Source organism: Alosa sapidissima, chromosome 4 (genome assembly GCF_018492685.1).
Source record: "Alosa sapidissima isolate fAloSap1 chromosome 4, fAloSap1.pri, whole genome shotgun sequence".
NCBI classification, from domain to species: Eukaryota; Metazoa; Chordata; class Actinopteri; order Clupeiformes; family Clupeidae; genus Alosa; species Alosa sapidissima.
This window is the reverse complement of record NC_055960.1, coordinates 14,506,089-14,522,580: the sequence shown is the minus strand read 5'-3', so window position 1 is coordinate 14,522,580 and position 16,492 is coordinate 14,506,089. Positions and strand designations below refer to the sequence as shown.

The following is a 16,492-nucleotide window of genomic DNA, read 5'->3' as shown; positions in this document are numbered from 1 at the left end:
GAAATTACTTTTTCAACAATCCCCTCCGTTTCCATCTAGTAATGGCCATGACAAATAGCCAAAGAGAATTACGGGCAACTGGAGAGATTTCAAAGCTTCAGGGGAGATCTAAAATACAAGGCGAGGCAGTGACACAAAGGTAGTTTAAAATACACTTTCAGTGTTAATATTTAAAATCTAATAACTTTAAATCTTTTGTAGAGTTTTGTTTTACTACACTGGGTTCAGAGGCTAATGCTGTTTAGCATTACATTTAGCTGTGCACTTGTGGTATATGCCATAAAATGCCTGAAGGTTGATAAATGTTCCTGCAAGATCCAAATGGCTGGTTTATGAGGTGTAGTCATAAAACAACTATGGAAGTATAGCTGAGGAAAAAAGTATTAGAAATGTGGACATAATCTCTTGTGAGTTAAGTCGTCATGATAACAAGGTCTTGTTAGCACAGAGAGCAAGGTCACATTCGTCACTAAACCCAGTTCTGAGCAGGCTTTGCAGTTGCTGGCCTCTTCGTCTTCATCTTCGTTTTGTACCTGATTGTGATCAAGATGGATCACCATCTAAGAGTGTCTCCAAATAAAAAAAGTGAAAAATTGACCGTAAAGTGACTGTCAAATCTTGCCTGAACAAATTAGTTCTGCACCAAGATTCTAGTGCTGGTGATTACATGAAGATTATAACTTCGGCTTAGGATTTTATTTTGACAGTTTGAGCCATGGCTTTAAAAAGCACATCCTTATGAAAACATATCCCCACATTTTCTCAAACGCACGGCCGTCTGATTTCTCACACAGTGTATGGGGCCAGACTGTGGGCTGTGAAAAGGCCTTTGGTATTATCAGACACTCATTCTTGTCACTCTACATTAGAGGGACCACAAGTGTGACTGTCACCACCAATTATGCCAGGCGCCTAGGAAAAGGACGGCAGCTATCTCTCACTCGCGGCTAATGGCAATAGCGTGGCGTGGATACTCCGTGGGCCGCAGAAACACTGAGGGGCCACAGCGTTTCCCAGCCCCCATTTTCAGCTGCATTAAGTGCCCAGCAAAGAATGTAAATATATAAATAAATACATAAATAACTATACACTTGTGTGGAAAACAATTGGCAGATACAGAGAGAGAAGCTTATTAACTGCCAGCACAAATGAACGCCTGTTATGCAAAACAATGCTAGTCCCCAATGTTCCACTTTAGTCGTAAGTGGGCAGATTATTCACTGCGCGAAGCACCCTCTCTCTCTCTCTCTCTCTCTCTCTCTCTCTCTCTTTCTCTCTCTCGTTCTTTTTCCCCACACATAGGCAGGGAGCTTCAGTGTGCATGTATAATTTGAAGCGGATAAGTGGCAATTGATGCATTATGCCTAATAAATAATGAATCGCGTATGTGATCCCAAGACTCTCTCTTCCTGAAGTGAACACGGGCGGGGAATAAGGTCAGCAGAACACAGGATGCAGTCATTATGCAGCGGCATAGTGCTGCTCTGACTCAGGTGGGGGAACTTGGAGCTGAAGCATGACACTAATTGCCGTCTCCAGCATTTTTTAAGAGAGGAAAATCCTGGCTGCCTCATACACATCTGATCTTATGCCGCTTCTAGCACCAACTTTCACACCTTCACGGGTCTGTGTACATAATATGCTGTCACCATGTCAGATATTACAGGAGCAGTCTGGGTATTCTTTTTTTCAATGTAATATCAGTGTGCTGTGGGTATGGTGCTGTCTGTCGGCAGAAACAATCATTTTGTCATTCTCTGTGTACATAGAATGGAATGGGGAGGGGAAAGCTAAAAGATTATCTGGAGAGCTCTGGAAGTTTCCAAAAATATGTTGTGGAGGTTTTCCTCGGTCAGGGATAGCAAAGTAGAAGAGCAAACAAAACCTATAAGGCTATTCACTGAAAAAGACAAAGTTTAAAAGACATTTACTCCATCAGGCTGTTCCTGTCCTCAGGGTGCAGTTTAATACTGTAAAATGTAGTAACTGATCCAAATGGATTCCTATTCTTTGGTATGAAAACATCAGTATGTTAGTCATTTACACAAACAACAAACTACTTACAACAGAAATTAATAGGACTTAGTATTGCTCTACCAAAAATGAACACAAAAAGCTGTTTTTGTTGTATCTCACAGCATTATATTCATTGCCATGGGGTTTTTACATCCCATATTTGTGCATCCTGATTCAGACAGAGTACTACAAATGAGAGCAGAGTCTGGTTCCAAAACTCCATTGTTAAGAAAATTCATGTTATTCAATTGTGCATTTCAGGTAATATCAATAAAATTGCAGTGTTGTTGTTTTGATTGAGTAAAGATAAATCAAATAACAATAACCCAATTGCAGTTCCACTGAAATTACCTGGAAAACAAAATAAAAAAAAAAAAATATGAAAATTCATTGAAATGGAGATATAGCATTTTGGAACCAAACTCTTCAAATGCTTCCCTTTCGAAAGGTGGCATCTTTGAAACAGCAGAGGACACAGATGTAGATTGTGGGATCTGGGTAAATATCATGACCATGTCTGTTTCATCTGTCAGTTTGACACTAATACTGCAGCAAACAGAGATTATGTTCAGGGTATTCCTGCAGATGATTAGATCAGTAGCATATCATCCCCATGCTCACAGTTCTCTTTGCTTCCCCTTCATTATCAGGCTATTCTTTTCACAGCCCATCTCTTTAAAGGTAGTGCCATATCCCAAAGACAGGATACCCAGCAGGAATGCTTTCAGACGGGTCACTTTGGCATTTAAATTGTCAGGTTAGCCACTCATCTCTCCACCCAGCCTCCATTTGGGCTTTTTGATTATGCTCAGTGACCTGTGTCATTTGAAGCAAGGGAGGGTCAGTCATAGGCTCACACTCACACACACACACGCACGCACACACACACACGCATGCACACACATACACAAACACACGCGCACAGGCGCATACACACACACACACACACACACACACACACACACACTCACGCACATAAATTTAAGAACTGGGTGAGAGACACATGGAAAGATTACTTGAGCCATCACTCCCTAGATTTCTTATTCTGGAGGTAGACAGGAGAAAATGTAAAGCACCTGACCTGACGATAAATAAGATTCCCTGTCCTGCATAGGATTCCCAACAAAGAACAAAGCCCACCTTCCCCAAAACTAGAACGGAAGGCTATAAAAGTAGGTTAAAGTCTGCATAATTTCACAATAACCATATTCTTTCCCATATTCTTGCAGAAAGTTCTAACTGCCGACAACTTTTTAAAGCCAACCACTTATTGCCGAGATATGTCAATCTTGGAGACATTAAGACTTTACTGGCCCCTACGTTCTGGCAGTGGGCTCCGTGATGAATGGAGTTCAATACACACACATCACTCCAGGCCATGGTACATTATTTTCTTGGGCTTTGCTACAGGTTTGTTAATGAGGTTTGTCACAGTGCTCCCTCTGGACTGGGGGTAATTTCATGCTACTGTAAGTATTGATACTGCGGGAGAGAGCGAGGCACTGTGCACAGTATGGCCTTTGAGCGAGATGCTAGTGTGGTGACATTGGTCATTAAGGATTGATTGTGCCACACAAACAAAAAACAAAATGGGCGCGCCCTACACAGACGTGCAAACATGGACATGCACACACGTGCATATAAACTCACATGCACACCTACAACACCTACATACACAACATGCATACACATGCAGAAACTCACATAGAATGGATTGTGCCACACAAACAAAAAAATGGGTTTGCCTGACACAGGCTCCCAAACATGCACACACACACAGAAAAAGAGAGAGTCCAATAAACAAACTACCCACGCAGCCCACGCAAACACACGCCTTGCATATCCACAATGATGTACTGTGTCCGTCTTCAAACATATGACTCCCGAGGTCTGAGGTGTTATTATTTTAAAGAGCCCCCCCCTCTCCCCCCTTAGTTTGCCCCCTCCCCCTCCTCTCTCTATATATAAGGGTCTGCTATAGTTGACCCATGAGGGACAGTGCCTGCAGCCCGAGGGTAGTGTAAGCTGAACCACTGTGACTCAGCCTGTGCAGGGTCTGTGGGCGTTGCACTCGGCTCACCTGTATACAATATGCTCTCAGAGCTCTCACTTCGCAGTTTGCAGCCTGTTTGCTTCAGGCTCTGTCTGCTGGTGTATCCACTTTGTTTGTCTTCCTGGGTTAGGTAATATTTGCCCAGAGGCAACTGAGCATGTAGACTGAAAACAAGGTCAAACAAGATGGAGGAGAAGAAGAAGGACGTAGAATTGTGAAGAACAAAAATCCACTCCAATGACTGTAGTGAATATGTGGCATACATAAACACAGGTATATTACACTATTAAGCCCTTACACACTGCAGTATCAGGATTCATAATAATGTTTTTTTTTACATTTTGATAATGGATGTTACAATGCCTAGTAGATACTTTATAAACATTTATAAATGTGTTTATAAAGTTATATAGACCAGGGTGGGGTTGGGGGGGCAGGCTGCTGTAGAGGCCTGTTTATCAGTGACTGCTTATTCATGCACGTTGGCTGCGCCGGTTTATCTGACAGCAGTGCGGTTCTCCGGGCCATCTGGCGGAGGCCGCGCTTCCAACGGATGACTCAGTCAGCGCAGCTCGTGGCGGGCCGACTCGGTGCGCGGGCACCCTGATTATTCCGAGTGCATACCCGGGCACCGTGCCACGCCACGTTCGCATGGGTGTCAAAATTAGCTAAAATTCCTTGGTATTACGCTGAAAGGGTTGCATTAAAGATACATGCTGAGTGGCAGCTGGACTCGACTGGCTTTGAAGCCTCTGCCTCCTTAAACATGCCCATTAAGATGTTGTTGTTTTTTCTGCCTTTGCACCAACTCATGCTATTCTAGCTAATAAAGAGCTATAGTCTACTCAAGAAATTGTACAACAAAAGGGGTGAAAGCAACTTGGGGTTTTATATCCAAGTTAAGCAATTAGAGCCCATCCTGTCTCTGCATCGACAATGGGTGTGTCAAAATCAAAGGCAGAATGGCCGAGACATCCCTTTCTGCTTTTCGTGATTCATTATCCCACACAACCCTATTTCAGTCAGACAGAAAGAAAAACTCATTTGTAGCATCTCTAAAAATAATATCGCTGTGAGTGTCATAAGTGTGTACGAGGAGACTGATCATTTCTCCTCCAAGCCCCCAGGTAGAAATTGAGGAGAGGGGGAAAAACACGGTGCACCTGGGGGCAATGAGAAACTATTATTTGCTCATTTCAACATGGTTCAAACAAAATGAAGCTTCTACCTGGAAATCGGAGCCTTTGTCAGAGTGAAATTTGTTTGTTGTTTGTGTGTTTGTTTGTCTGTCTTCCTCCCTATTTCAATATTTCACCAAGGAGGTGAAACAGAGCATGATTATATCCTGCTCCTTCCGATGAAGTGATGGCGTAGCTTGTGTGCCTCTCACACCTGGATCTTGCCAAAGTCGATTAGAGAAGGCATGAATAAAACAGATCCAGCACAACAGCAGACAAGACGAGAAAAACTACCTAAATTTCTCAGGAATTATCACATTAATTATTGCTTGCTCGGAGCTGATTGCATGAATTTGCTGTTGGTCACAACCTCTTGTTCATTGTCATTCCCCAAACAGGGTGTTTTCGCCATATCCAGATCCATTTCAGCTCAGGAAAACAAAAGACAGTTCAGAGTAACAAAAAACATTTTTTATCTCAGAGAAAGAAAAGACCGGGTTCATGCAATGTGTTCACCATTACCTAAAGCATTACACTCAAACTCACACTCATCACTGTCAGGGGAAAAAAGCCCAGAAAAGTGTCTTTCCTCTGCCTCTCCATCTGTCTCTAATCTTTCACAGCAATCAGCTTGAGATGCTGAAGGGATTCTGTATGGGCTCATAGGCATGAAAGTGAAGCTGTACACCAGATCTGGTCCTGACCTCCCTGGAGACACACAAGAAAATCCCAAAGCTGGGCAGACACCGAATCCACAAACTATATAATCGGGCAGAATTACCATAGTTACCATTTAGTTTGGTTACTAGAAAACATAACAATAAACGCTTCAGCTCCAGGCTGCATTTCTGGCACGTCTGATGAATTTTCTTTTGCATGTCTTGCAGTGTCAGCTGCAGTGTGACCACAGTAATCACAGCCAGTGCACTGTGAGGTGTTTTGTTGCTGCTTGACAGAAAAATTGTACAGTGTCTGTCCGGCCTAAGGGGCCTTCATACCTGACCCGTGAGCCATGTAAACCCGTAGCCATTACCACGCAGTCACACCTGACATCCTCTAAAAAAAAAGTTTGCTCCATCTGTGACTGAGAGACTTCATATAGTCCTAGTCACCGTGTAATAAGGTTATGGGCATCGGTGAGAAGTGCTATCATACCTGTGGATTGTCTAGCCTGGTCACCACAGAGGTTGTTGCTGGAAGTTTAATTTCCTGCTCACACATGATGCAATTATCTTTTCCGAGCTGCAGTTTATTAACAGTGATGCCCGTTAGCATTTATTATAACATAATGGTCAAATTTTAATTTCTTCTTATCAGGCACAAAGTCACAGAACATGTTGTAGCCCTGGAAGTGTCTGACAAGCAAGCAAGACAGACAAGACCAAAAGCTGCACTACCCAGATAGGTTAGCAAGAAAGACAGTTTAGAGAGCGGTGCACTCCAAGCAAGCACAGCTAGTTAACATTACTGCTGTTTGACATTACATCTGGAGAGGAGAGAACATAAGTTCACCTCATCCCATCACAATTGTAAGTGCTGACAATTCACTTTGACATGAGGGGGAGGCAGACCCTTGTGTAATTTGTTTAGACTTTGCAGCTTGTGTTGTAAGGGTAAAGGATCACTCGGCTCGGCTGTACAATTTGGGAGTAGGTGTGTTTAAACAGCTTCTGTATTGTGTGTTTTAGCTGTTTGGGTGGACAATGGATGTTTCGTCAGCTGTTTCTTTGGTGTTGTAGACAATATCTGAACACTTGTACAACTGTGTGTGTGTGTGTGTGTGTGTGTGTGTGTGTGTGTGTGTGTGTGTGACACCAGAGACAGAGGAAGACATTAAAAAGAAAGAGACCATCTCACCATCTGTTCATCTGACAGAGAATGTACCTTTGCACCAATTACTGTATGCAAAGGCCCTTCCTCTATTAATATCAGAAAACACAACACAGAGCAAAACTTACTTGCGTCATAAATGGCCTGTTCATACCTAAGCGCCCTCCTCCTGCGGAAACAGATGCACAGCCCTCCCCATTGCCATCACTCTCCCCGTAATACAGCAGCTTCTCATTAGTGCCATTTTAATTGGCCCTTGGCCTAACCCGAAAACAATGAGGCATTGATTTCCTTAAACATAATCGCCTCGTCCAATAAGCCAGTGACCCCTTGCTCCGTTTACCACGCCGAGCGGAGGAGAAAAATGACCGGGGCCAGCGAGGAATGTATACTGTCCACCTCCTCCTAAGTGAGATGCAAGCCGGGAGATCCGCCTACTCCCTCCTGCCTTCGCACAGTGTTCTGTAGACATCAAGGGCTATGAGCGGTCTGCACGGTCCAGCTCTTTACACTACATACATATGCTCAGTCCAGCCCTCCTGAAAATGCACCCATCCCATAAATAAACACTTACAAAGCGAGACAGGTAATGATCCAGTAATTACCTTGAGGCGACAAGAAAGAGATGCCCGGAATGAGTTTTGAGGTGTAACTGAGCGCCGTAATTATGCCGCCAAGTGGCCGTTTGTCCTCCAAGTAGCTCTCCATTACAGCCTGGATCATAGTGGGGAAGGGGCCATTACTGCGGAGCCCATTCTGAGCACAGATGGTACTGGACGTGATGGTTTAATGTCAACCCCCCCCCCCCCATACACACACACACACACACACAGCCTGATGGGTAAACAAAGTGGTGCTTACCTGACCTTACAGTTCACACATCCATGCACACACACACACACACACACACACACACACATACTCATGGACACAGACTCACACAATAACAACCATGCACACACACACACCTGGCTTCTGCTGCTGCAGTGCCAAGCACCTTAGCCAGCTCATTACCTGCTAGCCAACTCTTTGCAGGAGCCCCACTGAGAAATCGATTACAAAAGTATAGATCCCCCTCCACAGGGTCTCAGCAGTGCAAGCTTGTGCAGTCCGTTCCTTCAGGCAACACCAGGCATGTGGGTTTGCATGTGGAAAAAAAAACATTAAGTAAGTAGTTGCACAACTTCTTGTCGGGAGAAAACTTTTCTGATCTATTGTATTGATATTAATATGAGGTTTCTTTTTAATATGTTGGTTTGCTACATAACTGATCAGTAAAAATCAGTTCATCAAAAATACAAAAGAATAGAAAAGAAAAATCTGCTTTTACATAAACTATAGCTGATGCCACAATAAGAGTGTGCTCTTCACTTACATGAATGAAGGTGAGACCCTCAGCCATGTTCCTTATCTGGCACAGGGGTTAGTGCCAATGAAGGCCCTAGCACACACAGACAGAGGTCCATGACCGCCTAGAGCACACTACGAGTCGGTCACGCTTACACACTCACCTTACACGTGTGTGTGTGGGTGGGAAGGGGAAGCGGGTGTTGTAGGTCAGCTCCCTCGTACAGTAAAAACAGTAAAAACTAGCACAGTGTGAATGGCTGTTTGTGTGTGTGTGTGTATGTGTTTTCTTGAAGTGAATCAAAGGTTACAAGGTGTGCAATACAACTGACCTCCTGACATTAAGGCAATAGGAAGTGTAAGCATTTGCGTCAAGGCTGCGCCATGCGTACGTACGGCTAGTTGCCGTGGGAGCAGCAAGATCCTAGTGGTGGAACAGTATGAAAAAAAAAACCTGAGGTAAAAAAGAGAACATTGCAGCCATGGCAGTTTGAAAGCAGGTCCCCGAGGATTTCCCCCTTCCTCGCACTTTTATGGTTTGAGGTCAGCGTTGGGTCTCGATAGATCAATGCCTAACCTTTTAAAGGGCGACAGTAATATGGCAAGAGAGTGTGGTTAAACACGGCCATGGGTTTCACTTTTAATCAGCGGCACAGCTGCCCGGGCTGAAAATTTGAGGGGAAAAGTGTTACCAAACCTGTCTGGCTGACTGAGAGTGCAGTTCATTTGGCCGGACACAGCACTTTGCAGCCGTTTTGGCAAGCAGCCTCGATAATGTCCAGATTTTTTTTTCCTCCCACGTTTTGGTCTTTTTTTTCTGCCCACATATTTTCATTCTCTATTACAACAACAAAACAATAACAACTAGAAGAAGAAAGAAAGAAAGAAAGAAAGAAAGAAAGAAAGGCAGACATTACCATGAACACGTTCCAAAAGGCCTGTGAGCGTTCCATTGCCTAATGCAGCTTACTCAACAGAAGACCTCGCGCTGTCTCTCTCTCTCTCTCTCTCTCTCTCTCTCTCTCTTTCTCTCTTCTGCCCCCTCTCTCTCCTTTCGCTCTCTCCTCAGTGTCCTCGGATGAGCTCCAGTTTAATTGTTGGATGGCGGCGCGCGCGGGGCGATAGCTGTCACTGGGATGATAAAGAGTTTCTCCCTGGGCGTCTGGAAGGGGAGCACCACTGATTGAGGGCCCCTCTCCAGCAGCCCCGCTGGCTGCATTAGCCGGCCGCTTTATAATTGTGCGAAAGGGGCACTTCCAGTGGCTCTTCCATTACTCACGGGCTTCGGCCAGGAGTCTGGCAGCCGCCTGCCCTCTCAGTCGCCCCCCAATCCCACCTCATGGATCTCAGAGTTAAATCCTCCTCCAGTGTAGGAAAGAGAGGGAGAAGGAGAGAGAGAGGGAGAGAGGAACAGGAGGAACCGGAAGGTGGTGTGAAAAGAAGAGGAAGTGTGAGTGTGTGTGTGTGGGGGGGGGGGACTCCATCAACCAATGATCCCTTAGGTTCTAGCTATTGTTCTGGTGTCATATTAGCTGCTGTAGGGGAAGTGTCTGTGTGTCTGATATCATAAGCTGACTGTGTGTGTGTGTGTGTGTGTGTGTGTTTTCCTCTTTGCCTTTAATCTATTCCAACACAGCTGTAAGTTCTACTGAACAGCGCTTATGATATCACTGCTTTGCTCTTCATTGTTTTGAATTTCAATAGACTGAAGAAAACTGGTAACCGAGTGAAATCCTCCATTCCCAGGGTCCAAAGAGCAGCAGCTCTCATTTCTCCCCCATCAAATGGAAGTGCAAACACACACACACACACACACACACACACACACACACACACACACACTAACACATGCATGCACACATACAGTACACATACACATACACATACACATACACACACACATACAGGCTTAGACAACTATGACCTATAACTTGACTAAAACCGTGCAAAACTGGAGGTAGCTACACCTGTTATCTGAGCAGTCTGTAGCCTATGTCCTCATTTTGCGAATGCGAGGACTATATGAGCCTGTTGCATTTCGTTAGATGTCCAAGTCACGCATAATGTTTGAAAACCACTGGCTCGTAATCACAATAATTTAACATACGACAGTTGGATACTTCATCATGTTCCCATGCCTACATTTTGGTGAGTAGCATATAGATCGTTAAAAACAATAAAGTATGGCTCTCCGTTTGGGACATCGAAAACGTATATTTTTAATAGGGTAGACTACCGTCAGAGATGCTGACTTGCAAAGGCCTCGGGATAACACGTTATCTCCACTATTATCAGTCAATACACCCTTGATCAAAGTGGGGAATGAAAGAAAAAGTTTGAGAACCACTGGCTTAACAAGTTACCTGCAGTCCAGAACACACAGAATATTGCAACAGAAAGTTGCCTTTATAAACAACAACTATTTGTTCCAACAGCATTCAAACAAAGCCTTTATAAAAGTGGAAAAAAACTGTTACTGTAGTAACTGTACCACATTATCCCAAGCTTCAAAGAGCTCCCCACGTCTGTGACAGGCAGACGTAACACCGCTAAATTCTCAGCTTGTTTATACCCTACACTGAACGCGAAAAATAATAAAGCCCAAAATAAAGGCCTGTGGTTTGCGCAGCCTAAAGTAAGTAGCCTAGGTTAAATAACAGACCCGCCACAATGTGCGGTATGATGATTTTTTATGAGCAAGATGTTTTTGGTGCCCTACGCGCACTGCATGTTCTTAAATAACAATGATCCTCAGTAATATTCGACCATTATTTTGTGTAAATGGGCTATGCATGGGTTAGACACCAGGGGCCATATTCACAAAGCCTTTTATCTTACCACTGGGAGTAGGCTACTCCTAAATAGCAATATTTTTTTAAAATAAAACACTTTACTTGACGGGTGAGTTCCTAACACATTCATAGCAGCTGTCATAAACTGCACATAAAGCATTCATGACTGTTTCATGAGACATGACTCAACATTCATACCAAACCTTTCATGAATGTGGAGACAGAACGACAAAAATGTGTCAAAATAAAAGTCCAACAATTGCAAAGCAGCATTGCCGTTTTTGTTCCAAACCTCTTACCTGATCACGTCACATCTGAGTCAATGGGCTACTCCAGTGCCAAAAAGACAGAACATGGTCAAGCAAATCATTTTTGTTTCATAAAAATGTATTTGTTTTATGATACCTTTGCAGATGATATCGCATCTTTTGCTACTGGGAATGTCCAACTGTTCCAGGTTACACAAATACAGATCAGCTGAATGTAGGCTAGTGTAATGGATGCCAGCTAGCTTAGCTGTGCTTGTGGAACGTTGGTAAACCTCACTCGCCTCAAGAGTGCTGCTGGCATGCGAGCCAGTAGCCCGCTCGCCTCCCAATCCGAGGTGCTGCTGTTTGCGGGTTCAAGTCCGGGCGTGTGCAGGGCTGAATCGCGCAGGTTCAACACAACGCAGGTTTACCTCCCAGTGTTAAATTCAGTGATTATGAATACTTCACAACTTGTATAGTAAAGTGACATTCGATGTAGACTTTATAAGATATTCATGAAATATTTACAAAGGCTGGAGAGAAAAACGGCAATGCTGCTTTGCGATTGTTGGACTTTTATTTTGACAAGTTGTCATCGTTCTGTCTTCCACATTCATAAAAGGTTTGGTATGAATGTTGAGTCATGTCTCTTGAAACAGTCAATGCTTTATGTGCAGTTTACATACACACACACACACACACACACACACAGCATGCATGTGCTCCAGAGAGCGAATTGAGCGCAGCATCAGGTCTCCCTTCATATCCGCAGCATCAAGGCCCCAATTTGCATGGGAACCTCTGGAAAAAAGCGTCTCATTTAGATAAGATAATCAGCACGCTTCAAGGACAATTTGCAGCACATCATGAAGCTGCGTACATGGTAATTACACGGAAGGTCCTTATAGAGGCTGTGTGTGAAATGGGCCCCATATTTGCTCCTCGGTGGGGGACTTAATACTGCTCCATGCACCGTATAGCACTGTGATAATAGATCATCGGGCCAGATGGGTTAATCAAATTAAGGCTTCACTTGTGAGTCTATTTTAATGCAAATATTTATCTTAATTACCGTAGAGTCTGACAATTGAGGATTTACAAGGTTCAATATCCACATTGGGAGGACGACTGCATTGCCAGCTGAAGAAAGTGCATTTGGAAAAGCAATCTGAAGGGATATTTTCAGTGAAATTAGAGGGATGGTGAAATTGGATGCACAATATTTTGACAACACCAGCTGCCGGTAATTTCCAAACAGCTGCCTGAGATTCTCTTACTTTTCCGGGTGCACCAAATGTACCAGATGTGCCTCATGCCTTTGACCTAATTAATATTGCACATTTTCTAAACATATCTTTTTCTCTTTCTCTCTGTCTGTCTGTCTGTCTGTCTCTGTCTGTTTCTTTCTGTAGAGGGAGGTACGTGTGAAGTTATCGCGGCCCATCGGTGCTGTAATAAAAACCGCATCGAAGAAAGGTCCCAGACGGTCAAGTGTTCCTGTCTGCCGGGGAAAGTGGCGGGGACGACGCGCAACAAGCCCTCGTGTGTAGATGGTGAGCTTGACTCTCCGCCCACACTCTAATCCAAATATCACCCGGGGCATGTGTTGTTCCAAATTACAGACAGATCAAGTATAACATGCCATCCAGCACAAATAATGGTTGAAAATAGACTGGAAGAGAACGCATGAATAGACAGTGAAATTATGTATTACATTTTGAGCCAGTCAAGGCCACTGTCTTGATTAATGCATTAATGTAATGTAATTTTACTGTATAGCTGCTGTATGGGATCATATGCATGTTTATATACCCACATACATGTATTATGCTACAATAATACAGCATTAACCTGATCTGTTCATAGTCAGTGTAGTGATTAGCATAAGCCAAGCCTTTGTGATTGTGATGTGCTGTGAATAACATGTATTCTAATGACGACTCCGATGAGCAAGTGTTAAAGAAGAGAAAGCCCTCCATATGTAATCTTTTGTGTCCTTGTGATTTAAGCAGGCCATTAATTATGAATACAAAGAGGTCTGAAATTGCCCTCTTTATTTCTTTTTTTAAAATGGCTGAAAGGCGTAGTGCATACGCAGATGAAATGAAATCAGCGTCTGTACTCTTCTGTGTGAAGGAGCTCTTTGTGTCATCTATGGTCAGGTGTTGTGTCAGGTGCAGGTTATCAGCACAAAGGGGTTCAAATTAGTCAGCGAATTGGAACAACCTGAGAACTGGATGCTGACAAGGGTCAGAGATTTAAAGAAACACTATGTCGTTTTTTTCCTTAAAGTAATGGATTCAAGCTCATTTAGATGGTATATTTAGATGGTATACTGACTTACAATAGGGAGAATGGCACCTCTGTCATTGCCACTGCGTGCGTGAAACACCTGGTATTGCACTGAGTAACTGTTTAGGAACATGACCACTTTTGTCACTTTTCGATGCACTGGATACCCCTTTAACAGATGCAAGATTCAAGAAGATTCCTCTATATGTCATTTTTATGGGCCAGATAAAAACAAACTCTTATTTATTTATTAGCTATAATATGAGCTATGGTGCTCTAAGCGATATCATGCTGTACGTTTTTCAGGTTAAAACATTTTTTGTCACTTACAGCAAACATCACCTCACCATCCGCTAGCTGCCTGTGTCCTGAATCACTGTAAAAAAATGCAATCTCTGTGGACAACCCAGACTCCAAAAACAGCCACAAAACAACTTGGGCAAACCTTGCCTATAAAAACAAAACAAACTGTTCCAGCAAATCACAGACGAGATGCACTATTAGGAGAGTTTCAATTGTACGGGAGGGAGGGAGGGGGAGGATAGAGCAAGCTAGCTTTCTGTTTAGTTTGAACGTCAACAGAAGTGACGTTACCCAGCATCGCTTAGAGCGACTTTGAAAAATAATGCTAAAGGCGTACCCAGTACATTGAAAATGGACACCTAGGAGTATACTAATACCACACCAACACCAATGTTGTGTTGTGTTAAGTGTCAATCACACCATCATGTCTCTTGCATCCAGTGTGACAGTAAGTCTGCTGTGGTCTTAAACCCCAGTGCCATATTTTAATCGACAGTCAGTGTGTTTTCTTTAAGGCCAACTATTAATATGGCATCACAGTGTCCCATATAATACAATGTGACTTTTCCCAGGGAGAACAAAAGTACTTTTGTGATATGTCTAAAACATGAGGAGAGCCCTGAAGTTTGCCATGAGGAAAACATCTCCTATGAAAGATTCATAAAACGTGAAGCACTGTGCTGCACCTCCCCAGGGTTCCAGAGTGACCAGACATGACATTAGCTAGCTAACACGGCCTATGCAGCCTGTCCAACATTTTCCTCGCTGCATCTCCACTGTTTCCTTCAGCTTAGCCTAACACTTTTGTCCCAGAGCTTTCTTGGAGCCAAGTCACAACGGTTGTCAAGTTTCAGACTTGGTGTTCTATAAATACAGAGTTCAGACACACTGTGCTCGGGAGTTGAGCTATCCATCACGTCAAGAAACACTGATGCGAAGTGATACAAAAAAGGTTCACACTCTTCCAAGCACAAGTATTCCACAGTGAGAGGGTGAAAAAGCCTCCTTTACCTGCTGCTGTATCGATTAAACTGAAAGCACTCATTATGTAAGGAGAAGGAAATGACAGTTGTCATCAGCACAGAGGGCTTCAATATGAATAAGTCCATCAAAAAGAGGAGGGAGTGAGAGAGAGAGAGAGCGAGAAATAACAAATATCCCCCCTTTCCATCAACACTGGTTGCCCCCAAGTCTAGCATGAGTCAGTGTAAGAGGAAGCCGTTGTTAGCACGTGTTAACCGAATAGCACATGGTAAAATATGCTAATATTGATACTTGTCATCTCCATAAAAAGAGAGAAAGGAACACTGTTGATAAATTAGAAGAGTACTTGTATAATTTGTACAACTTGAAGATAAACAAACCTGTCTCACTACAGTCCCTTTCTATGGCATAAACAAACATGTGCATTCCTAAGGCATTTCCGGTGGCATAGAAAACAACATTGAGCTAATGGTAACTTGGGGACAAACAAAAATTTTAAAAATATGTTTTAAAGTCGACATTTTGGAGAGCATTCAAAGTTAATCCTGTAATCATGGTCTGGTTAGTCCAATTACATATCTGAATTGATTTGGAATGTTCCAATCGGAAACCCTCTAGGAACAAATTGAAAGGATCTATACAGTTCTGTGGACTGTGAGAGACAAGACCAGACCTACGTATTGTAAAAAGAGGACAGTTAGTGATTTAGCCGACTTTCATATCTCCAGAGGCCAGGCCAGAGCGACAAAATGCTGTTTAAACTCATGTGCCTTTTTGAGGGTTAAAGGGACACCAGGCAATGTTTTCGTGTTAATTACTCATCTTCGCAAGTCGGTATGTGGTTAAATGACTCATTACAGGGCGAATGAAGACTCTCTCGCCCGCCCCTACTGCCTGTAGGAAGAATATCCCGCTTGCAAGTTCAGTGTATTGTACCCGCCGACCGAAGCAGTATCAGTTTACATCCTGCATACAGCACAGAGGCAGGCTAGCGAAACACTAGCTAGCGATTGTTGTAAACGTGTGTATAATGGCAGAGCTGGCGAAGAAGCAGCGATAATCCTTGACGGAAGATGCAAAGAAAAGGAAAAGAGCTTCAGACCGAACGAGGGGGAGTTTCGTAGAGAAAAAGCATCAGGCTTGCCTGGTGTCCCTTAAAATAATCAATACACTGAATACCCAGATCTAGCACAACTACATGCTCTACTTAACAATCATAACAAAACACATAGACATATAAATTATGGATAGATTTATAAAATATTACCTTGCACCTCTATTCATATATTTAGTAAATAAATGTTATAATTATATTAACTCATTTTATTAATTAGTAAGATTAATTATAAAACACCAATCAATATTCACATTCACATTGTTATTAACATTCACCACAGTAATTACACAGTAATTACAGTAATTAACACAATGCAATACACAGGAATAACA

The 16,492-nt window shown here is 43.1% G+C and overlaps 1 protein-coding gene across 3 annotated transcripts in view; it reads left to right on the top strand.

Annotated features, from left to right (window-relative positions):
• LOC121706709 (chemokine-like protein TAFA-1) overlaps window positions 1-16,492 on the top strand; it is a 115,794-nt gene that overhangs the window by 79,800 nt on the left and 19,502 nt on the right. For all 3 annotated transcript variants that reach the window (XR_006031111.1, XR_006031110.1, XM_042088677.1), the window contains exon 3: window positions 12,877-13,017. Coding sequence is in view for 1 of the 3 variants with exons in the window: in XM_042088677.1 (XP_041944611.1) it covers window positions 12,877-13,017 (141 nt within the window). In the remaining 2 variants the exon portion in view is untranslated. The remainder of the gene's footprint in view (window positions 1-12,876; window positions 13,018-16,492) is intronic.